Genomic DNA, 23,751 nt, shown 5'->3' with positions numbered 1-23,751 from the left:
AACCTGTCTCTATCCGTATTGACGTCACCCAACTCTCTTACCCACTCCTCCCACTGCCTCCAACAAGCAGCATAAGCACTCCACGTCGTGCGCGCCAAAGACCTTTGTAACAGCTGTTCTATGGGACCGATACCAGATCCCAAAGATGCTCCGGACAAGCCAAACCGAGACGTTCCGCTCCCGGTGCCAATTGCCGAAACCGGTCCCACTGCGAGCGATAAAGAGCATCAGCGATACAATTCCGTACACCCGGGACATGCACCGCCACCACCCACGCGTTCAACGACAAACACACCAACACTAAATGTCGCAACAATTGAACTACCGGAGGAGAGGACGCCGTGATGTTATTAATGGCAAGCACCACCCCCATGTTGTCGCAGTAAAAACGGACCTTCTTATCCCTGAGCCTGTCCCCCCAAATGGTAGCCGCCACCACGATGGGAAACAGCTCGAGCAGGGCCAGATTCCGCGTGAGTCCACTGGACACCCAGCTAGCCGGCCATTGACCTGCGCACCACGGACCTCCCCCGTAAGCTCCAAAACCACCCGCCCCAGCCGCATCCGTGAAAATATTCAAATCACTCGTATCCTGCGCTGGGGCCATCCATAGCGAGCGACCATTGTACTGGCCCAAGAAGTCATCCCAAACCTGAAGATCAGCTCGGTGCTCCTCCTTGAGCCGCACAAAATGATGCGGCGCACGCACTCCCGCCGTTGCCGTCGCCAACCTCCTACCAAACACCCTCCCCATCGGCATAATCCGGCAGGCGAAATTCAACTTCCCCAGCAGCGACTGAAGCTCTCTCAGCGTCATTTTCTTCATTCTACAAGCCCGTCGAACCTCCAGCCTCAAAGCACCCAACTTATCCGCCGGGAGACGACACTCCATTGCCACCGAGTCTATTTCGATTCCCAAAAAACAAATCGTCGCTACCGGGCCCTCCGTTTTTCCCGGCGCCAAAGGAATCCCAAAATCCCTCGCCACCTTCTGTAGAGCATGAAGCAAATTACCGCAAACCGGCGAACCCCCCGGGCCAACGCACAAAAAATCATCTAAGTAATGGATCAACGAGTCGACCCCGGATACTCCCCTCGTTACCCACTCCACGAAGCTACTAAACGCCTCGAAGTATGCACAAGAAAGGGAACACCCCATCGGAAGGCACCGATCCACGTAAAAAGCCCCATCCCAAAAACAACCCAACAGCCGTTGGCTTTCTGGATGGACCGGCAACAACCTGAACGCCGCCTCGATGTCAGTTTTTGCCAGCAGCGCCCCAGGACCCGCAGCCCGCACTAACCCCACCGCCTTATCGAATGAGGTATAAACTACGGAGCACAACTCGTGATCAATCCCGTCATTTACCGACGAACCCTTGGGATACGATAAATGTTGAATCAAACGAAATTTTCCGGGCTCGCGTTTAGGGACAATACCCAACGGGGACACAACTAAATCTTTTACCGGCGACTCAACAAACGGCCCCGACATGCGGCCCAACGAAACTTCTTTTAACAACTTTTCCGACACGACTTTTGCATGCAAGTAAGCCGATTTTAAATTCCTCCGCGTAACCGGAACCTCATAAGGAGGCGGAAGAATAACAAAACCAACACGAAACCCTTCATGAAGCAACTTAGCCGCCGCCCTATCCGGATACTCATTTAGATAAGGGGCCATCTTTTCCACCCTCACCGGCGACACCCCCTTGACCAGCCGCGTGCTGGTTACCTGACCTCTTTTTTCGCAGACATTTTGCCGCCCCGTGTGATGCACCATTACACTCGGAACACACGTGCTTGAACTTGCACGTGGCCCCGAACTTGCACTGACCTTCATTAAATTGCCAGCGAAACCCCGCCTTTCCCCCGCCGCTTTGTCCAACCTGACTAGACTGGCCTCCCTGGCCGGCGCTCCCGGGAAAGGACTGCCTAACCGGAGCCGTAACCCGTAACCAGAGAGCAATATCCTTCTGGTCCCACCGAATCGCCGGCCGAACCGCCTTCCGCTGACGGAATTGCTCATCGTATCGCAGCCACGCCTGACCCCCATACGCCCTATGAGCCTCCCCAATGGCATCAAAATAACAAAACAACGCCGAACAATTTTCCGGCGCCTTTTCCCCTATCACACTAGCCAATATGGCGAACGCCTGCGACCAATTAACGAACGTCTGCGGGATAAGCCTATACCGCCGCCGTTCCTCCTCGTCCTTTTTACTCTCGTCCCGCTTGCTCTTATCCAAATTAAATTTAGCGAGCGGCAAGAGAGAAAAAATTTCAACATACTCGTCCTTCCAGATCCGCTCGCGCACCTCCTGCTTTAAATGCGCCCCCAACGGACCTTCAAAACAAACGTACACCTCCCCCCGAGCACGATCATCAATACGCACTCGATCGCCGTCCTTCTGCGCCTCGGTCTGTACCGACACCGCGACCGCCTCTCTAACCGCCGCCACCGGACGCGCCTGTAACGATCCCACGTCCCTGGGGCCTTCCCAAACTACCGCAGGGGACACTTCCGTTACTATCGGCGCCGCGGCCCTGTCCAGGCGCCCCACCAGCTCCCGTAAACAACCCACTAAGTCTGCCAAACCCGCTCCGTCGCGTCCGCCCGCGCCACTACCGGCCCCCGATGCAATGCTAGCAGCCCCCCCGCCGACACCCGACATAAAAATCGCTGGATAAGACAATGATGGAGTTATACACTCACCGGGCTGCACAGGCGCTGTGTTCCCGTCAGCCGGACCATCCTGACCTCGACGATACACGTCCAGTTCACCTTCCTCCAATTCTTCTCTCGCCGACGACTGTCCATCCCAACGACATCTTCGGAACGGGGATGAGGACGCGCTGACCGATGGGCCGGCAACCTGCCGCCCGACCGCCGGGACCCAGACTTCCGACCGGACCTGTTGCCTCGACGTCGCTGCAGATCTAGGCGTCCGTCTAGACGATCCTGACGAAGCCTGCCCCCTGGCCGGAACATCACCATGCGGGGCGGCCGTACCTTGTTCTCCAAATCTTCCATCTGATGGGGGAGGGGTGACAGGGAGCCCAGCCTGCGACTCCCTGCTTACCGCCGGACCCCGTCGCGGCCTGGGATTCCTGCCAGGACGCAGGGCCTGGGAAGGGGCGGTCCTCCCAGCTGCCTGGCCTGCAGCGTCCGGGATCGGGCTCCCTCTGCGACGCCGTGTCCGCGGGACTGCCTCCGGGCTGAGGCGCTCTGGAGGTCGGGACCGCCGAGAGGGACGGGTCGACCCGGCCTGCGTCGCCGTCACCCCTGGCAACGCTCCCTGCCCGCCCAGCGCAGGAGCAGTTGTTGCCGACTCCCCCCCCGCCGCCATAGCCATGCTCGTGAGGGGGCCGGGGGAGGGGAGCCTGTCCTTTGCAACAGACCCCGAACGCCGTGCCCGACGCGGCGAAACGGCGTCCGGGATCCTCGTTATGGCAGCCACGGTCTCCTCTAGCCATCCGGGACCGTGGTGCACAGCAGCGGCACGCAGCCGCTCTAACATTAAGGCTTCTGCCATCCCTAAAAGCACGGGCAACGGGGAGCTTACTGTTTCTGTGTTACTCCTCCCGCTGCTTCCGGCTCAATGCCGAGAAACAGCGGGAAGCTCAGTAACGGCCCCCCGTCCCCCTCAACTCCTCCCCGTCCCCCCTCCAACTCCCTCCAACTCTCCCTCACCTAATTAACCCTTTCCCTACTAGGACGGTCATGTCGGCTTCCCTTAATCCCTGCAGGCTGCGTCCAGCCTCTTCTGGAGCGGAGCAATGACTGTATTACACAGCCGCAACCCCGCTCTATAACGGCGGAGATCAGAGAAACCTCTCATCTCCGCCGCTATTCCCCTGAATGCTGCGATCACAGCTGACCACCACTGGAGCATTCAAGGGGTCAATGGAATGGGGGAGGCCCCTTGGATTGCGTCACAGGGAATCCCTGTGATGCAATTGAGGGACATACCATATATGGGCAGACAGCCCAGGGTTCATTGTAGGACCCCAGGGCTGCCTTACCATAATTCCTGTTAGGGCATACTTAGATATGTCCTAACAACTGCCTGTGTACTATCCGTATATAGATATATGCCAGTACATTAAGTAAAAAAAAAAAGTTAAAACTTAAAGTAATATTACATTTAAAAAAATACACATACACATTTTTATACAATAAACATTAAAAGAAGTCTCAATATATAAAATATACACATTCGGTATTGGCGCGGCCGTAGTAACCTGCGCAACAATTGTTTTGCGTCATTTATGATGTGTACGCTGTGAAAAAATAAAATAAAAATTACTTTTTTTCACTTATTAATGTGAGGTACGAGGTGCGAAGAATTTAACCTCCATGTGCCTCACATTTATAGTAATTAACCCCATCATGTACCTTACACATTAACCCATTATGAATGAGAAACATGATGGGGTTAATTACTATTAGGGTATGTGCACACACACTAATTACGTCCGTAATTGACGGACGTATTTCGGCCGCAAGTACCGGACCGAACACAGTGCAGGGAGCCGGGCTCCTATCATCATAGTTATATACGATGCTAGGAGTCCCTGCCTCTCTGCAGGACAACTGTCCCGTACTGTAATCATGTTTTCAGTACGGGACAGTTGTCCTGCAGCGAGGCAGGGACTCCTAGCATCGTACATAAGTATGATGCTAGGAGCCCGGCTCCCTGCACTGTGTTCGGTCCACTACTTGCGGCCGAAATACGTCCGTCAATTACGGACGTAATTAGTGTGTGTGCACATACCCTTAATGTGAGGCACAAATTTAAAATTCATCACACCTCGCGCCTCACATCAGAAAATGGAAGAACTTATTTTTTTTTATTACTGTTGGCAAAGTATCGTTTGGTATCGAAAATCGCAATACTACACAAAGTATCGGTATCGAAGTCCAAATTCTGGTATCGTGACAACCCTAGATTTTACTATAAAGTCGCAACATTTTCAATTTTGCTATTAAAACTTTCAGCACCTGCTTTTTCAGTTTCTACCACAAGATGGCGGCAGTGCACAACCTATAACATGAAAAGGAAACACTAATGGAAAATTGTAACATTCATTTCCTATTGTTTCCTCTTGAATAGAGCAGCAGAGAAGTTTCCCGGCGCCGACAATTATGTGCGGTGGTCACGGGAACTTTACCCTGTGTAGTATACGGGAAAACAAACATGATCTGTGGAATGAGGATTATACGGATTCTTCTGGACAAAGATATATCTTGGGCCCAATGCAAAATCTGTAGCAGGCTCCAACCAATAGTCATGTGCCAGTTATGGTATTGCTGTCCTCTTATTTGGCAGATTGGTCTTTGGGGCCCACCCAGGACCCAAGTGTGACCTTTGCCCCTATAGTTATGCCAGTACTCATGAGGCGTTCATGAGATCGTTGATGGCCAAATTACAAGTGTGAACCCTGACGCCCCCGATCATGTCTGTTTGGCACAAGGGCAACACTAATCATTTACAGCACCTTAAAGAGGCTGTCACCACATTATAAGTGGCTTATCTTGTACATGATGTGATCGGCGCTGTAATGTAGATTACAACAGTGGTTTTTATTTAGAAAAACTATCATTTTTGACGGAGTTATGACCTATTTTAGCTTTATGCTAATGAGTTTCTTAATGGACATCTGGGCGTGTTTTATTTTTTGGCCAAGTGGGCGTTGTGGGGAGAAGTTTATGACGCTGACCAATCAGTGACCAATCCACGTCATACTCTTCTCTCCATTCATTTACACAGCACATAGTGTTCTTACTAGATCACTCTGTGCAGCCGCATACACACATTAACGTTACTCAAGTGTCCTGACAGTGAATATACATTACCTCCAGCCGGGACGTGATGTCTATTCAGAATCCTGGCACTTCGGTAACGTTTGTGTGAGATTTACAGCAAGGCAAGCGCAATCTCGTTTTAAATGACAGTTTACAGCGTAATCTCGCGAGACTTGCGTAACGTTAATGTGTGTGTGTGTGTGTGTGTGTGTGTGTGTGTGTGTGTGTATATATGTGGCTGCACATAGTGATCTAGTAAGATCACTATCTGCAGTGTAAATGAATGGAGAGGAGTGTATGACGCTGATTGGTCATTGATTGGTCAGCGTCATACACTTCTCTCCACAACACCTACTTGGTCATATAGTAAAACATGCCCAGTTGTCCATTGAGAAACTCATTAGCATAAATCTAAAATAGGTCATAACTCCGTCACAAATGATCGTTTTTCTAAATAAAAATCACTGCTGTCACCTACATTACAGCGCCGATCACATCATGTACAAGATAGGCCACTTATAATGTGGTGACAGAGACTCTTTAAGGCCAGGATCACACACAGTTTTGATGCAATTTTTGGAGCCAAACGCAAGAGTGTAGAGAAAAGAAAGGAGACACATCAGTCTTTTCTTTATACATTTCTGTCCTTTTGGATCCACTTCTGGCTTAAAAAACTGCCCCAAAAACTGCCCCATGACTGTGTGTGATCCTGGCCTAATGGTGAGTAAGAAAAGTCACGTTGAGCATGAACTAAGCTCACAAGGGGAGGGGAGGCTAATAAAGAAAGTCCATATATAATAAGGATCAGTCTATATATAATAAGGATCAGTCCATATATAATAGGGATCCGTTCATATATTATAAGGATCAGTCCATATATAATAAGGATCTGTCTATATATAATAAGGATCTGTCTATATATAATAGGGATTAGTCCATATATAATAAGGATCTGTCTATATATAATAAGGATCTGTCTATATATAATAAGGATCTGTCTATATATAATAGGGATCAGTCCATATATAATAAGGATCTGTCTATATATAATAAGGATCTGTCTATATATAAAAGGGATTAGTCCATATATAATAGGGATCCGTTCATATATTATAAGGATCAGTCCATATATAATAAGGATCAGTCCATATATAATAAGGATCAGTCCATATATAATAAGGATCAGTCCATATATAATAGGGAATCAGTCCATATATAATAGGGATCAGTCCATATATTATAAGGATCAGTCCATATATAATAGGGAATCAGTCCATATATAATAGGGATCAGTCCATATATAATAGGGATCAGTCCATATATAATAAGGATCAGTCCATATATAATAAGGATTAGTCCATATATAATAAGGATCAGTCCATATATAATAAGGATCAGTCCATATATAATAGGGATCAGTCCATATATAATAAGGATCAGTCCATATATAATAGGGATCAGTCCATATATTATAAGGATCAGTCCATATATAATAGGGAATCAGTCCATATATAATAGGGATCAGTCCATATATAATAGGGATCAGTCCATATATAATAAGGATCAGTCCATATATAATAAGGATTAGTCCATATATAATAAGGATCAGTCCATATATAATAAGGATCAGTCCATATATAATAGGGATCAGTCCATATATAATAAGGATCAGTCCATATATAATAGGGATCAGTCCATATATAATAAGGATCAGTCCATATATAATAGGGATCAGTCCATATATAATAGGGATCAGTCTATATATAATAAGGATCAGTCCATATATAATAAGGATCAGTCCATATATAATAGGGATCAGTCCATATATAATAGGGATCAGTCTATATATAATAAGGATCAGTCCATATATAATAGGGATCAGTCCATATATAATAGGGATCAGTCTATATATAATAAGGATCAGTCCATATATAATAAGGATCAGTCCATATATAATAAGGATCAGTCCATATATAATAGGGATCGGTCCATAAATAATAGGGATCTGCCCATATTCCATACTATAAAGGGGTTTTCAAGGATGTGACAAAAAAAATAATAATATCCCTTACTATAATAATGAACCAATCACTGGAGTAGAAATAGAGTTTGATAAAATATAACTTTTACTGATATTTTTTTTAAAAATGTACAAACAAATGCACATAAAGACTCTTCTAAAATAATAAAATACGCTCCCTATTGCAGGGGAAATTGACATTCTGTGCGGTTATTTAATGGCAATTTGCGCAGGTTGTAACCATGTTTATTACAGAATACATATAAAGCTCCAAGTCATTGTAATATATAAGGAAAAGGTTTTTCAGAAGAGTAGGTGTTGTATTTGGGGTGATCAGCCCCCCCAGAGTCCATGCTGTTCCTGTGGCTGGGGACTGGGAAACCTGGTTATTCCTTTCTATATATCCAGGCAACCAGTGTTCTACCTGGATATATAGAAAGCGGGAGAAGGCATAACACTGGCTGCCTGGATATATAGAAAAATCCCGAAAAACCCCTTCAATCATATAAAGAAAAGTTCTGCAACTTTCTAATATACTTTGTTTTTTAATTTCTCTCCTTTCCAAGATCTCTGCTTGCTGTCAGTGAAAAGGGACGTTCTTTTTTTACATCTAGAGGCTAAAAAATACCATACAGACCTGATACATAGTTCTGTACAGGTTTTCAGCATCTGTATGTAAACAAGAATGTTCCCATTCACTGACAGAAAACAGAGTACTTGAAAATAATGGTATAATAGTTACATAAACCCGGCTAAAGGGAGGGGAGCCCTGAATAATAATTAATAGAGCGTTAGGACAAGGGTTCATCCTGCAGATTTTCCCAAGTCTAGTCCTTTTATGCAAGACACCCAATCCTTTACTTCCCTGTGAGATAAGTGGCGCCAAATATGTCTGCTGCCGCTTATCACCATCACAGAAATAACATTTGGAAATGATAATAGTTCTGATGCTAGAATGGGTCTGGGTGTATTCACACATAAAACAGAGGGGGCCGTGGAGGAACATATGGCCGCAGGATCATAAAGAACCATAGGAGCTGTATACACAAAACGGTAGGAGATTTTCAATCAAGACTCAAAATTGCGGGATTTTTTTATTTTAGATACATTGGAGCAAGACAAGAAAAAAAAAATGTTGCAAAAGTATACACACCCTTTAAGGGTTTTCGGCAATGTTGGCAAACGGGAATTTTTTCTAAACTCAGTCACAGCCTTTTTTTAATTATTATTGCAGTTTTGGAGTTTTTTTAATTACTTTGTTGCGGGGGGGGGGGGGGTTTAGGATCTGCTGCCCCTTTAACCCTCCAGGCCGAATGCACACGAGGCGTATTACGTGAAGATTTCCCCACACGTATTTTCCTGCGACAAATCTGCGTAAAACGGAACCAGCAAAGCGAATGAGATTTTAAGTAATTTCGATCAGACGTTGCAGAATTTTTTCCGCACGTAAATTGACCTGCGGTGCGTATTTTAAAATCTGCAGCGTGTGAATTTATCTCGCGTTTCCGCCTCAGAATTGTATCTGACAAGTTTATAAAAAAAAACGTACCAAAATCCGCAGCATAAAACTGCACCTATTTCCACATCAAAATGTCGCACCTAAAAACGCAGATAAAAAAACGGAACCTGCGAAATTACCCACGTTTATATGCGTTTTTTGCAGATTTTCTACACGAAATGACGTAAGCTGTGCACGTAGCCTAATAATGTCTGTGTTGGGCAGTGTAGCAGAGCGGGGACTGTGAGCCGCAGACTGTATACAACCAGTATGACCCAGAGGGGGCAGCACCGGGCAGGAGTATCCTCCATAGCTGGATCCGGGCACTTCCTGGAGAGGGCAGAGCTCAGTGTCCTGAGGGGGAGGAGCAGTACAGTGTTTATGGGCGTGGTTTACCCTTGGGCGGAGCGTAACCTCGAAGCTTGCGGAGCAGGATATTGACACAACATTGCAACATTGTAGCCGCGCCGCGCCACGCCCCCTTCCCCAGTGTGGCCACGCCTCGTCCAGGCCAGTCTCCTCGCTCTGTGTGGCAGTAGGTGGGCATTGTACCCCTCTGTGGGGTGTCACCGGGCAGGATTACGGTCCAGCAGGGAATAGTTGCCGTATTATCAGCTCTGTGTGGCCTGATCTGCATGTCTGGACATGTGGGCACTGGGAGGCGCTAGGAGTGCTGCTTGGGAGGACTCTGCATCATGATGATGATGGTGGTTGTGGTGGCAGAAGGAGAGGAAAGAAAGTGTCTGCTGAGCTGCCTGGCATCCTGATCCAGCATGGAGACCTCCGTCCTGCTGCTGCTGATCTCTCTGGGGGTGATGTGCCCCCCAGCTGCCAGTTCTACTCAGGGTGAGTATAAAGTGATTCTCTACCCCCCAAATGCCAGATATGTCTGGACAAGTACATGTCTTATGATCCCATGCCCCCCAGGCTGCCAGCTCTACTGGTCAATGATCCTATACACCCTTCTGCCAACTGCTCTCGGGTCTTTTAATAGCATGTACCCCAATAATCCAGCTTTCCTATGACCCCCCCCCCCCTACAACCCAGCTGCTCCCAGGGTAAGTACTCAAATGCCCTCTGAATCCCAAACCCCCTACTCAAGCTGGTACCTCAACAGAAGTATCCTGTAATCTCATGCCCACACTAGCTGCCAGCTCCCCTATGACCCCATACCCTCCCCCACCTGGCATCTCCTCACTGTGGCACACCAATCTATGAGTTACTCTGATTAGAAGATGAGGGGAGCCGGATTCTAGTTGCCCCAATTACCCCTTCCGTATAATAGGGTAGCGCTGTATTATGTCGCTCTTTTCATGTCCAAATGGTCAGGACTCTAGGAAAGCTGGGTGCTGTAGGGGCAGTTATATTGGTTGTCACCCAGCTTTCCCAGGAACAGATATCATTAAGAAACTGCTGAATAGAGTTCCTAACAATTGAATAGAACAAGACAGAATGGCAAATGTGGCACCTCATGATTGTGCTAGCTGCACTGGCATTGTGCCCATACCATGTATGTGTATTGGAAAGAATGACTGTAAGCGGGCAGGTTGTGGGCATGCTCATGTGGGAGCTGCCCTCCGTTGGATCATTGACATCTATGTGGAGCGCATGATGAACCCCCTCAACATCTTTGGTGCCTACTGTTGTGACAGGGTAGTAGTGCGGGCACCTGGGGCATCTGGTGCCATTGTGCACTAGTCTTCAGTCTTCTCTAGAAGTTTATGACCCCCCCCCCCCCCAGAGGGCAGCGTTCTCGTGCCAACCATTGCCTGCTTCTACCATGGAAATGGGGCAGAGTGTAGCTGGCACTATAATGCATGAGTGCCCGTGGGCACAGTTTCTGCATGTGCTTTATTCTTCCGTAACATTTCCCATAACAGCAATAACTATTTAAATGTGTCCGTTCAGCGGCGCTGATGCCCCGGGGCGCTTGTTTATTGCTGTACAGTGCGGTAATTATTAGGGAATCTGATTCTAACCCTGTCATCCGCTGTCCCTGGCACTCGACTTCCCTGCAGTCACCAGTTGTGCCAGTCATTGTTGTTACTCCTTAATATATCTACGTGGCAAGATTCAGGGGTAGAATTTTAGTCTATTGGATTTTCCAGAAAGTCCGATAATCAGGATTAATCCAACACCCCATGGCCCAATCTGGTTAATCTGGCCCTTTTACATTCGGTGTTAAGCAGGTGCCGGGTTAGAAGAAGTTCCAGAATATGGAATGCTGGGTATCTTGAAAAAGTAAGATTCTTAAAGGGATATTACACCTTTTATATTTCCTTTATACTTCAAGGGCTTGTCCGAGATACGATCAAATTTTCAAAAAGTTTGTCATACATTACCCCTTATACAGACAACCCAAATAAAGCAGCATTTTAAAAAAGAAATCCACTTCCCATATATCTTCTTTGAATTTAGCGCCGTTGGTTTACAGGCACTCCAGGTCCGGTTAGTTGATGTTTCCTTCTCATGAAACTTCTTTTCCCTGCATGCATTGCAAGAGTTCATGTGACCTGTCCTTGCTCGTCCCCGCCGACATTCTTCTTTTTTTGCACCCAAAGGCGATGTTCACACGCTGAGTCAAAAACGCCTGAAAATACCGAGCTATTTGCAAGGGAAAAACAGCCTCTGATTTTCAGGCGTTTTTGAAGCTACTTTTAGGGCCTGTTCACACGGAGTATTTTGACGAGCTTTTTGGAGCGGAAACCGGCCGAAAATGCCTCCCATTGATTTCAATGGGAGGCGGGGGCGGTTTTCTCCTGCGAGCGGTAAAACCATCTCGCGTGAGAAAGAAGGGACATGCCCTATCTTCGCGCGTTTACGCCTCTGACCTCCCATTGACATCAATGGGAGGCAGAGAGAGCGTATTTGAGTTTTTTGCCCGTAGCCCCGTAGCACTCAATGGTCGCGGGCGAAAAAACACAAACGATGTGCAGGAAGGACAAAATCTGCCTCAAAATCCCAAACGGAATTTTGAGGCAGAATTTTCCTCCAGTAAAAAAACTCAGTGTGAACACAGCCTGTGGGTTCACACAGAGTTTTTTTGCAGGCGGAAATTCTTCCTCCAAATTCCGTTTGGAAGTTTGAGGCAGATTTTCCTCTCCCTGCACGCCGATTTTCACTGCGTTTTTCGCCCGCGGCCATTGGGCGCCACGGGCATAAAACTCAGCGAAACACGCTTTCTCTGCCTCCCATTGATGTCAATGGGAGGTCAGAGGCGTAAACGCCCGAAGATAGGGCATGACCCTTCTTTCTCCCGCGAGACGGTTTTACCGCTCACTGGAAAAGGACGCCTCCGCCTCCCATTGAAATCAATGGGAGGCATTTTCGGGCTGTTTTTGACAAGTTTTGCGGCGCGGTTTCCACGTCAAAAACTCTGTGAATTAATCTGGAGCTTCTTTTGAGGCTTCTTTTCAGGCGTTTTTTGAGGCGTTTTTCATGGTGTTCAATGGAAAATCAGCTCAAAAAAACGCCTCATGAAGTGACATGCTACTACTTTTTACGGATCGTCTTTTTACGCTCCGTTTTTTAAAACAGAGGTGTAAAAAGACGTCCTGTATGAACTAAATGCTGTTTTTCCCATTGATTACAATGGGCAGATGTTTGTAGGCGTTCGGCTTCCGTTTTTTCAGGCGTTTTTCGAGGCGTAAATGCCCCAAAATACGCCTGAAAACACTTTGTGTGAACATACCCTAACACCTCCATAGATGTCACACTCCCCCCTCCCCCACCTGTACCTAGCGCTATTGTACCTCACCAAAGGAGCGGAATCCCACTGTGGTCGTGGATTCCGCTCCTGGACGCTTCGCTTGATGTCTCTGTCCATATATAAACAGACATCAAGCCATCCGTTCTGGACAGGAATCCCCGGCCACAGTGGCGCTATGTATATAAAGGCAGGGGTGTTGGTGGGGGGGGGGGTGTATCTACAAATGGCTGTGTTTCGCAGGTGCCGTCCTTGTTCACTGTGAACAACCACATAGGCTGGGCGGGCACTAAAGAACCAGCACCCGCAGAAACGACACGTCACCAGTGACATCTCGTATACCATCCAAGGTTTCTCTGGTCCGAGACCATGTGATCGGGATACGACACGACCGTGGAGGAGGCAGAAAACGTGACGTCGGAGGTCATGTGATGAGCAGGAAAAAGCAGCCGGAGTGGAGAAGCGAAGCAAGACTGCACGGGTAAGTATATTGTGAAATGGTAAATATGTGCAATGTGGTTTTAAATGTAAAAAAAAAAAAAAATCTCGGACAATCCCTTTAAGACTGATTCATTCCCAACTTCTACCAAATATAACAGGTCCAGATACTTTCCAAAACGCCAGGATCCCTAGGGAGTTGATCTGTTTTTCTCATCGAGGTGGAGTTAATGCTGTCCCCCCTCCCCCGATGCCCTGTATATCTGGTCACTGGTCCTTTTAAATTCCTTGATTGTGAGATAAGCGTGTAAGCATTAGCCGCATTTCCTCCTGACATTGTGAATGTTGTGGATTATGTATTTCCTAATTACTCAGTCACAAGGAGTTTACCGTAAAAATGGGATGTTGCAATAATGACTCCTAGGTCCCTGAAGTCGTCAAGACCAAGTGGCCATAGCAGCCAATCAGAGCTCAGCTTACAGTTTTTAAACTGCTCTGGATTTATAAAACGTGGCCTCTGATTGGTTTCTGTAATCATTTGATACACGAGGCTTCTATTATTTAAAGGGGAAAGATGGCTTATTCCAATATGTCAAAGTGACGCGTTGGTTTATCTGATTGGTGGCAGGTCCCCAACTCGGGCCCTCTGAAAACTGATCATAAATACATATCAAATGTGTGATACAGCAATGGCATGATCCTATTCTGTCCGAAGGAGTCCAGGGGCTTAATAAATCGCTGCAGCCTAATTTTTTTAAGGTGTCAACAGGGTTCCGAGCTCTATCCCCCCTTCAAACCCCCACAATCACTTTGACATGCCAGATTATAAATTTATGGTGGACTGGCCCTTTAAATCTTTGATTTTATGGTCCGCTGTCCACTTTGCGGAATTCTCCATTGTCTTTTCTCTTGTGAATGGGCAGGAATCTCCTGGAAACCTGTTCATTTTTGTGTGGTGTCGGATTAGATTAGTTTCTGGCAATAAATGTCACCCCCTCCCGCCATTGTTTTAGCAGTGACACCCCGCAGGGTCGTTGTGGGTCACCTGTGAAAATAACATAGAGATTCCAGTAAGTAACTGACAAGTAGAAAACGACATCCTCAATAGGTGAATTTTCCCGCTATTACGAAAAGCGCAACCAAAACACCGGTGTGAGTACACCCGACACACGTTCTTATTTGTGATCTGTAATAAAGCGGTAATCCCGTCTCAGACACTTATATCGAGAGCGGGGGGGCTACCGACCACATCACGCCTTGTGAGATGGCTGCTGGCCGCCGTATCCAAGCAGAAACGCAGTGGTATTGTGGACGGGAGTATGGAAGCAGCTGAGCTACGCTGTTTCCATAACGCAATGGAAGTTACGGAAACGCCATAGCCCAGGGAACTCTGCTGTTTCCAGAACCCGGACAACCTCTGCATCGACTCCCCGGCTGGATGCGGTGGCCAGCGGCCTCGAGATAGGTGTGGGTCCAGAGCTGGTACCTGCCTTATCAGACGTTTATGGCATATCCTATGGACCTGCTATAAATGTCTGAGATGGAAATACCCCTAATACCGTATTATTATTTATATTTTGCATTGAAAAACCGCTGGCAATACATTAAGGCTTAGTTCACACAGAGTTTTCTGCAGCTAGAAAAAATATGCCTGAAAATTCCTCCAGGAATTTTGAGGCAGATTTCGACCTGTGTGCACTTTTTCTGCGTCTTTCACATGCGGCCATTGCAGCTAACGGACCACGGGCAAAAAATGCCACGAAAAACGCTCGGAAACAAGCGCCGCAGGTTTTTTCTGCCTCCCCATTGATTTCAATGGGCGTTCAGAGACGGAACCCAGACGAGAGAGAACATGCTGCTTTTTTTCCCCGCGAGCAGCTAAAAGACACCAGGAGAAAAATGCCTCTGGAAAGGAAAAGTGGAGCCGTTGCCCTTAGCAACCAATGACATATCGGCTTTCATTTTCCAAAGAGCTTCTGAAAAATGAAAGCACAAATCTGATTGGTTGCTATGGGCGACTACTCCATTTTCCCTTGCACTACTTTTGATAAGGTCTCCATGATAACACTACAACTGAGAGAAAGCGGACATGTTGTCATCAGAATCTCTCAGTAGTGCAGCCTCAGGCTTTTGGGTCTGTGGTGACATGTCAACCAGCTTTCCCAGACTCCAGAATGGCAGCTATATGAAATGTTTAGGGGTCTAGGAAAGCTGTGTGACAACCTTGTGGAATTTGTAATGGTGGCCATATTGACGCGATCACCCAGCTTTCCCAGGAACTGATCTTACAAACGTTAGAACAAAAAGAAAAAAAAACCGCAACAAACTATATTTCTGTTGATTTTAGTGGGGAAACGTTGTGATAATCCTGTTGCCTAAATACGGACAGGGCGGCCATTTTATAAGCTAATCATAAGATTGCAGTGTGTGATGTTATTGAGGTATGAGGCACAGGGCGACTTTCCTTTTGCGTTGAGATTGTATTGTGGGTATCCCCTTGTGTCAGGGATGACTTGTTTTTCACTTGGCATACGTAGGAGCACTGTTCGTGGTTGTTTAACCTCTAGGTGGCGCTACTCTGTTGTCTTGGGAACGCGATTGAACTTCATGCCTTGATTATAATCGTCTTCTCTTCACAGATCTCTCCTATGTATCGGAGATGTTCTCCCAGGGTCCGCAGCGGTTGTCCTTCTTCAGCTGGTACGGGAATGTACGTCTCTTCCAGTTTCAGGTGCCCTCCGATGCCGTGCTGCTCAGGTGGTTTTTTCAGGCTTCGCGGGCGAAAGGAGACGGCTGCGGAGACGTGGAGATCACAGTGTAGGTCCCTCTTGTCTGGCAAGATCTGGACGTGTCGTTGTCTGTACACAGGACCTCTGTCATCTGGATTCTTCTGTTCTTTTTTTTTTCAGACACTTGCGTTACGGAGCCCCACCGGTGATTAACCCCTTGGGCTACAGCTTTGCCCCAAATACGAGCGTCCCGTACTCCTTCACTCAAACAATGACGTTTCGAAATTCTTTGCAGAGTAATGTATATCTGAATATCACCAATCCCACGGCTGGGGACTGGTTTCTTGCCGCGCACCTGCCCAAAGACACCGAGAAAATTGAGATTCAGGTGAGTTTATTTAGTTGTATGGACAGTGTCGGTTCCACTTTATACGTTGCGCTTCAATTCCTCACCTTTTTAAGATCCCTGCTTGCTGTCATTGAATGGGAGCATACTTGTTTACATCCATAGGCTGAATATCTGTCCTGACCCAATATTTTGCTATGGGGGGGGGCGGGGTTTATTATCGTTGTGATCAGTGTAGACAATCCTCTGTGAGCTACATGACCTAGATTCCGGGCTGATATATTTTACCTGAACTGGTACAGTGTAACAAAATATCAGGAGAGAGATTTGTGATGCTGATGTGTTTATCCTGTGGATAGGTGCTAAATGATCTTAATGGGAAAACCTTACATAGCAGGAAAACCCTTTTTAAATAGATCAATTAATGAAAATGTCACTGTAAGTGTGTCAGTATTCACTGTCATTCTAGCATTCTATTCGTGAACGCTAAAGTTTAGGCTGAACCGTGCTATAGTTCGCTCCCAGATTAGGGAGTGCGGAGTGTATAGTAAAATGAATAGATTCTGATGTATATAGTGACACTTCTGTGGGGCTCCTTTTACGTTGCAGTAATGCCAGTGGGATATTAATACTGCTCATACACTAATGTTCCTCTCTTTTTCTTTCCAGGGTCTCACCAAATCCTGTACGTACATTTTCCAGCCAGAACTGTTTGTTCTTAGAGAAGTGGACGTGCCAATTTTGCAGGCGAATGTGCCCACGCAGCAAGTTCTGGAGTCCATAAAGAATCCAACTCGCTACAAGTAATTAACTTTAAGACGCTGTGTGATGGAGGAGCCCGATTGTAGGACTATAGAGACGAGTTCTCGCTCACGTCAAGGAGGAGTGGGGAGGACGAGTCCCTATAGTTATCATATGATAATACAGAATGTTTATATATGACTGAGATACGTTGAGCTGCTGTATCTAAGCCTGTCATGTGTGACACTGTCTACTTAAAGGGGTTTTCCCATGAGGGACGTCTATGACATATCCATAGGAGATAGATGTGGGTCCTACCTCTGGGGCCCGCACCTATCTCCAGCCTCGTTCAGCCGCTCTGTGTTGCGGCCGAATGATGTGAATTCCGACCATGAAAAGGTTATATGGTCAGGAGTTGCGAAAACAGCGTAGCACTCTGAGCTACGCTGTTTCCGTAAGTCCCATAGAACTGAATGGTAGTTACAGAAACAACGTAGCATGCGAGCTACGCTGCTCCCGTTACTGCCATGCACTACTATGGGAGTTACGGAAACAGCGTAGCTCAGTGAGATGCGCTGTTTTTGCAACTCCCGGCCATATAACCAGGAAGTGGCCGGGAGTCAGCGAGATCAGACAAAGGTGGAACGAGGTTTAGGAGGCCCCGTTCTAGAGATAGGTGCAGGTCCCAGAGGTGGGACCCGCATCTATCTGATATTTATGGCATATCCTGTCTCTCATGGGAAAACCTCTTTAACCGCTGTATCTAATCCTCTCATGTGTGATACTGTCTGCTGAGCCTTTTACCTAAGCCTGTCATGTGTGATACTGTCTGCTGAGCCACTGTATCTATGCCGATCATGTGCTATCACATGTGATGTTGTCTGCTGAGCCTGCTGAGCAAGTGTATCTATGCCTATCAAGTGATACTGTCTACTGAGCCGATGTATCTAAGCCTATCATGTGTGATACTGTCTGCTGAGTCTGTGTGTTTTAAGATTATCATATGTGATACTGTTGACTGAGCCTATGTATCTAAACATATCAGGTGCGATACTTTCTGCTGAGCTGCGTATCTAAATCCAGTTCGCTAGTAACGATTTGAGAAAGGTGTCAGTACAGATTAGATTAGTAAAACAGATACTCATAGCTAATAGTTTATGGCTGAATGTAGATACACCTCGTTTGGCGTACGCTTCCATGACGTGTGTGTGTGTGTGTGTGTGTGTGTGTGTGTGTATATATATATATATGTATATATTAATAGATTTATTTTTTTTTGTTGCTCAGGCTTTTCATCCCTGAATATACCCGGGAGCTGCAGCTACAACTGCTCGAATGCACTTCCAATGCCACTCCGAATGGATGTCCGCTGAAAGTCACTGTGGGGTCGGTCACCCAGCCGAGTTCCTCTGCCCACGAGGTCAACTGCAGTGAAGGTTCGGACTGTGGCATCGTCTTGCAGTCTCCACCCTGGGAGAAATGGCTGAACGTCATTGTGGAGATGCCGCAGTGGTTGAACGCCAGTGTGTCCTTCCAGCTGGTGTACAACCTCTCAGGTAGTGATAATGAATGACGGGTATATTGACGACGTCCCTTCTCTTGGTCCTTTCATTGTCTTATGTGTGAATAAGAGGAGAGTAGGGGCTATGCATTTCTATGAAGTCAGGGTTCTGTTTCTTCTCCCACTAAGATTGTCACCCAGCTTTCCCAGCATTCTGAAAGGAAAAATGTGCCTAGTTATGCATTAAACCTTCCCTTCCGGGATTTTATTTTAGGGGGAAACGGTCTCATTACATGTAACCCGTCTTATTTCGCAGTCTGTAAACCGGGAAGTTTAGGATCCAGAATGTCCCTGGCTTTTCTGAACCTGTTCGCCTCGTCCAATAACTCCACCTTGTTAAAAGACGACCAACAACCCACCCCCAGCACCACTGATCTGCTGAACGAGAGCCCCACTTCCTGTCTTCGAAAATACCCTGTTATCCGAGAGGACCTGGATGTGGTATCGGTGAGATTCCACCCTGTGACTACTCCATCCGTGCCTGTGGTGGCCCAGCTGCCCAGTGTGGTTCTGCTTGACCTCGACTCAGAAATGGACAGCGGTGGGATGCTGGTTGTGAATTTGCAGTTAAATAAGGTGAATACTTTACATCTTCGATTGTTATAGGCTTAAAGGGATTCTCCTCTTTTCAATTTAGTTTGAGGGCCCCTTTAGTTTAGGGTATTTCTATGATGTCCGGAAAAAAATGGGCCTCACTGAGCCCAAAAAATTGCCTCCTAAAGGTCCAACAAGAAAGCAATATATGTAGGTAGCCCCCCTGACTACTTAGGAACGCAATACCAGAGCTGCAGTGGTGTGTGTCATGTGACCTCTTACACCTCTTCTGAATGGCTGAGGTTCTTTACTCTGGGGAGGGGCTTATCAGTCATGCTGTTTTTTTGCCCCCTGATGGGCACTTTGGGAGGTTTTTTAGTGAGTCAATTGTGCCAATATTTCTGACCTATTAGGGAACCTGTAAGGCCGGGATCCCACATAGCGTAAACGCTGCAGAATTAACTTCTGTTCTTCCAGGCCGCCCTCCTGGAGTGATGTTTCATCCCATGTGACTGCTGCATCCAATCACAGGCTTCAGCTGTCACATGGGCTGCAGAGTCACCCCGGGAGGTCGGACTACACGTTAACAGATGGATGCGTCACCATGGTTACGAACGGGGGAACTATGAACAATTGAAATCTTTTTCTAGCGCTGCTTTCCGCAGTGGAAATTCTGCCCAAAAAACTGCACGGTTTTTCGGTCGGAATGTGATGCGGGTTCTAGGTAGTTTTACGCAGCGTATCCGACCTGTGGGAATCTAGCCTAACACGAATCACCAACAGGAGGGGGTTATTATCTATTGGGCGGTATATATAGAGGAAGGACCCTTGTAGTTGGTTGGCATATGTTTACATTGAAAAAATTTGGTTTGCCTACCGGCAAAAGAAGCCCTGTTTTCCAACTCACAAGATTGAAAATAGAAAATAAAAAATATTTATTAGGTTTATGCAACAAGAACAAACTACATAGATGTTAAAACAAGGTCCAATGCTGACTACAAATCGGCACAGTGCAGAGTATAAGGAGCCTGGAGTCAACGGCTGTAGCACGTCGCACTCAGCCCACAATTAGATTAGAGGAGTCAGCAGGACAAGTATTTAAAACAAGGAAGGAAGCCCCCCCGACATGTTTCGCTACGATGTAGCGTCTTCAGGGGTATCGGGGCTACTGACAGCGCGCGGCGAAAAGTCAGTGTTAAATGTATCATGGACTTGCTCCACGTGTTCCCCTGATTGGCCACCGGCCAATCAGAGACGGGGCAGGGGACAAGCCCTCTGACAGATGATGGACATCCCACGCTACCAATGACTGACTAATTCAACTAGCCAATGTGGATAGAATAGAGCGCACAGGCGCATTGAGGTGAAAACAGGTAAGTTACTAACAATTACTTGCTATTGACGCGCTTGCGCAGCAGCAAGAATAGAAGTGATAGAGAAAAAATCCCACATTTCAGCGGCTGTCACAGTGGAATTACTGTCATAGTCATAATGACCAATCAAAGAGGGGGCAACAGTCGAGCCCCCAATTGAGTAGTGGACGTCCCATATCACAATTGCCGATCACTCATAAAGCCAGCAAGATCACAGCAGGCGCACACTTGCATAGGGATACAAAATAAATAAACGTCACTGTGAGTGAATGCACGCCAAAACCATGCCTGCACCCAGAGACAGTGTAAGGAGATCAAATATGCCAAGGAGCTATATTAGTAGCCTGCCAGAGTGTGTAGTGGCGATTTTTGGGAGCGGATGGAGCAACTATATTACTCTGTAGCTAGAAGGTCTGGTAATGATGGCATCGACACGACTATGTCAGTTCCTAAAGTAGAGCTAAAATTATGTAGGAGTAGTTGTTGCCTACAAACTAAAGTACATAAATCAGTTAGTAGAGTTAATGTAGAAAAAGTAAGATAAATGTTTGGTTCAAAAAGGGTCCTGTTTTATAAGAAACAGGTACCAAGATATCTAGTGATCATACATAGTACATAGGCAAAAAATGCAATTTTAGTGGCCAGTGGTCTAGATTCGTAACATGATAAGCGCATATGTTTTCATAGAAACGCGGCATAAGTGAAGCCCTCATTAAGACCTCCTGGGCTAAGAGAGCCTATGCGATGGATCCAACGCGCCTCCTCCTGGAGCAGCTTGCGGTCCAAATTACCCGCTCTTGGGCCAAGTTTAACCTGTACGATGCCCCAAAACTGCAACGAACTGATATCTCCATCATGAACATAACGTATATGTCTAGATAGAGGTGTATCCTCTCTATTATTAATGGTGCTGAGGTGTTTGGATATTCTCCTCCTCAGCTTCTGTATGGTCTTGCCCACATAAAGCTTGGGACAGGAACATTTGGCGATGTATACAACTCCCTTACTCCGACAATTAATGAATTGTCTAACCTGATAAGTTCTATTATCAATGGGATTAGTGAACTGTTTGGTGGTAGGCATTAGGTGACAGAAGGAACAGCGGCCACATGGATGAGAGCCTATGACCGATGTCTTGAGCCAGTTTTTAGAGACAATGGATGGTCCAGTATGATGACTATGCACCAAGTAGTCACGTAGATTCCTACCTCTGCGGTAAGTGATGGTAGGGACAGAAGGTACAAATCCCAGGAGGTCAGGGTCGGACAAGAGGATTGGCCAATGGCGTTCAAGAATACTACGAACCTGTTGGGAGCCAGTATCAAAGGTGCCAATACATCTGACACTGGCAGTTCCACAGGACCCAGTAACGGCGGTAGTGTGTTGTATACTAGCGGATTTGTGTTCAGAAAGTAAATCAATTCTATTAGTAGCTCTTGCTCTGGCATAGGCTTTGTGTAGCCATTTCCTAGGATAGCCCCGTGCTAGGAATTTAATAAATAGGCCATTGCACTCTCGTTCAAAAGCCTCCTCATCGGAACAATTACGTTTAGCACGAAGATATTGTCCGATAGGTATTCCCTTTTTAAGAGCAGGGGGGTGGTAGCTATCCCAATGTAAAAGGCTATTGGTCGCCGTAGATTTGCGTGAGATGTCAGTATGGACACCACCAACAGGGTCCAAGGAGATTTTGAGGTCCAAAAAAGTGATTTCTTTTTCGTGAATAACATGAGTGAATTTCATGCCAATGTGATTAAGATTAAGTGCATGCATGAAGTCATGAAAGGTGTTAAGGTCACCATCCCATAGGAGGAGAATATCATCGATATATCTCCCCCAGAATAGGATGTGACAGGTGTAACAGGCCAGTGTGTCAGTGAAAACCATAGTATCTTCCCACCACCCCAGAAATAAATTTGCATATGTAGGTGCGCAGATAGTGCCCATTGCTGTTCCTTTGATTTGCTGATAGAATTTATGGTCAAATAAGAAATAATTATGTGTAAGGAGAAACCGAAGAAGTGTTAGAAGAAATTTATTGTGTGTATGGAATTGTGTACCCTTAGTACCCAGAAAATGTGCAACAGCTGTGAGACCAAATTGGTGTTGGATATTCGTATAAAGTGACTCGACGTCAATACTGGCTATGAAAGAGGAGGGAGTGACATGTATCTCTTGGATCCTGTTGATGGTGTCCTTGGTGTCCCTTAAATAGGAAGGGAGGGAGGTGACAAATGGCGAGAGAATCTCATTCAGGTACATGCTTATGCCCTGGGTGAGACTATCATTACCAGATACAATAGGTCTCCCTGGTATTGGGCGGACCATCTTGTGAATCTTAGGCAGAGCATAGAAGGTTGCTAACGTAGGGGTGGAATTATAAATCCGTTTGAATTCCTCGTTACTTATCATATTTTGTGTCTTGGCTGTATCGAGTAAAACAAAGAGTTCATTCAAAAAACGATCCGTTGGATTTTTGTCCAGAATTAGGTACGTAGTAGTGTCGTCTATCTGCGCACCTACATATGCAAATTTATTTCTGGGGTGGTGGGAAGATACTATGGTTTTCACTGACACACTGGCCTGTTACACCTGTCACATCCTATTCTGGGGGAGATATATCGATGATATTCTCCTCCTATGGGATGGTGACCTTAACACCTTTCATGACTTCATGCATGCACTTAATCTTAATCACATTGGCATGAAATTCACTCATGTTATTCACGAAAAAGAAATCACTTTTTTGGACCTCAAAATCTCCTTGGACCCTGTTGGTGGTGTCCATACTGACATCTCACGCAAATCTACGGCGACCAATAGCCTTTTACATTGGGATAGCTACCACCCCCCTGCTCTTAAAAAGGGAATACCTATCGGACAATATCTTCGTGCTAAACGTAATTGTTCCGATGAGGAGGCTTTTGAACGAGAGTGCAATGGCCTATTTATTAAATTCCTAGCACGGGGCTATCCTAGGAAATGGCTACACAAAG

At 46.4% G+C, this 23,751-nt stretch overlaps 1 protein-coding gene across 2 annotated transcripts in view; it reads left to right on the top strand.

Annotated features, from left to right (window-relative positions):
• The first annotated feature begins 9,739 nt into the window (after positions 1-9,739).
• Positions 9,740-23,751, top strand: part of PGAP6 (post-GPI attachment to proteins 6) — a 35,469-nt gene continuing 21,457 nt past the window's right edge. Inside the window, exons 1-6 of one of the 2 annotated variants that reach the window (XM_075830687.1) lie at positions 9,740-10,173; positions 16,111-16,288; positions 16,381-16,588; positions 17,216-17,349; positions 18,575-18,843; positions 19,105-19,424. In XM_075830687.1, coding sequence (XP_075686802.1) covers positions 10,101-10,173; positions 16,111-16,288; positions 16,381-16,588; positions 17,216-17,349; positions 18,575-18,843; positions 19,105-19,424 — 1,182 coding nt within the window. In that variant the 5' untranslated portion in view covers positions 9,740-10,100. Of the gene's footprint in view, positions 10,174-15,547; positions 15,913-16,110; positions 16,289-16,380; positions 16,589-17,215; positions 17,350-18,574; positions 18,844-19,104; positions 19,425-23,751 lie in introns of those variants that run through there. The other variant, XM_075830688.1, reaches the window with a different exon arrangement.

The sequence above is a fragment of the Rhinoderma darwinii genome, chromosome 6, assembly GCF_050947455.1.
Source record: "Rhinoderma darwinii isolate aRhiDar2 chromosome 6, aRhiDar2.hap1, whole genome shotgun sequence".
NCBI classification, from domain to species: Eukaryota; Metazoa; Chordata; class Amphibia; order Anura; family Rhinodermatidae; genus Rhinoderma; species Rhinoderma darwinii.
Note: the sequence above shows the minus strand (reverse complement) of the source record. Positions and strands in the feature narration are given on the sequence as shown.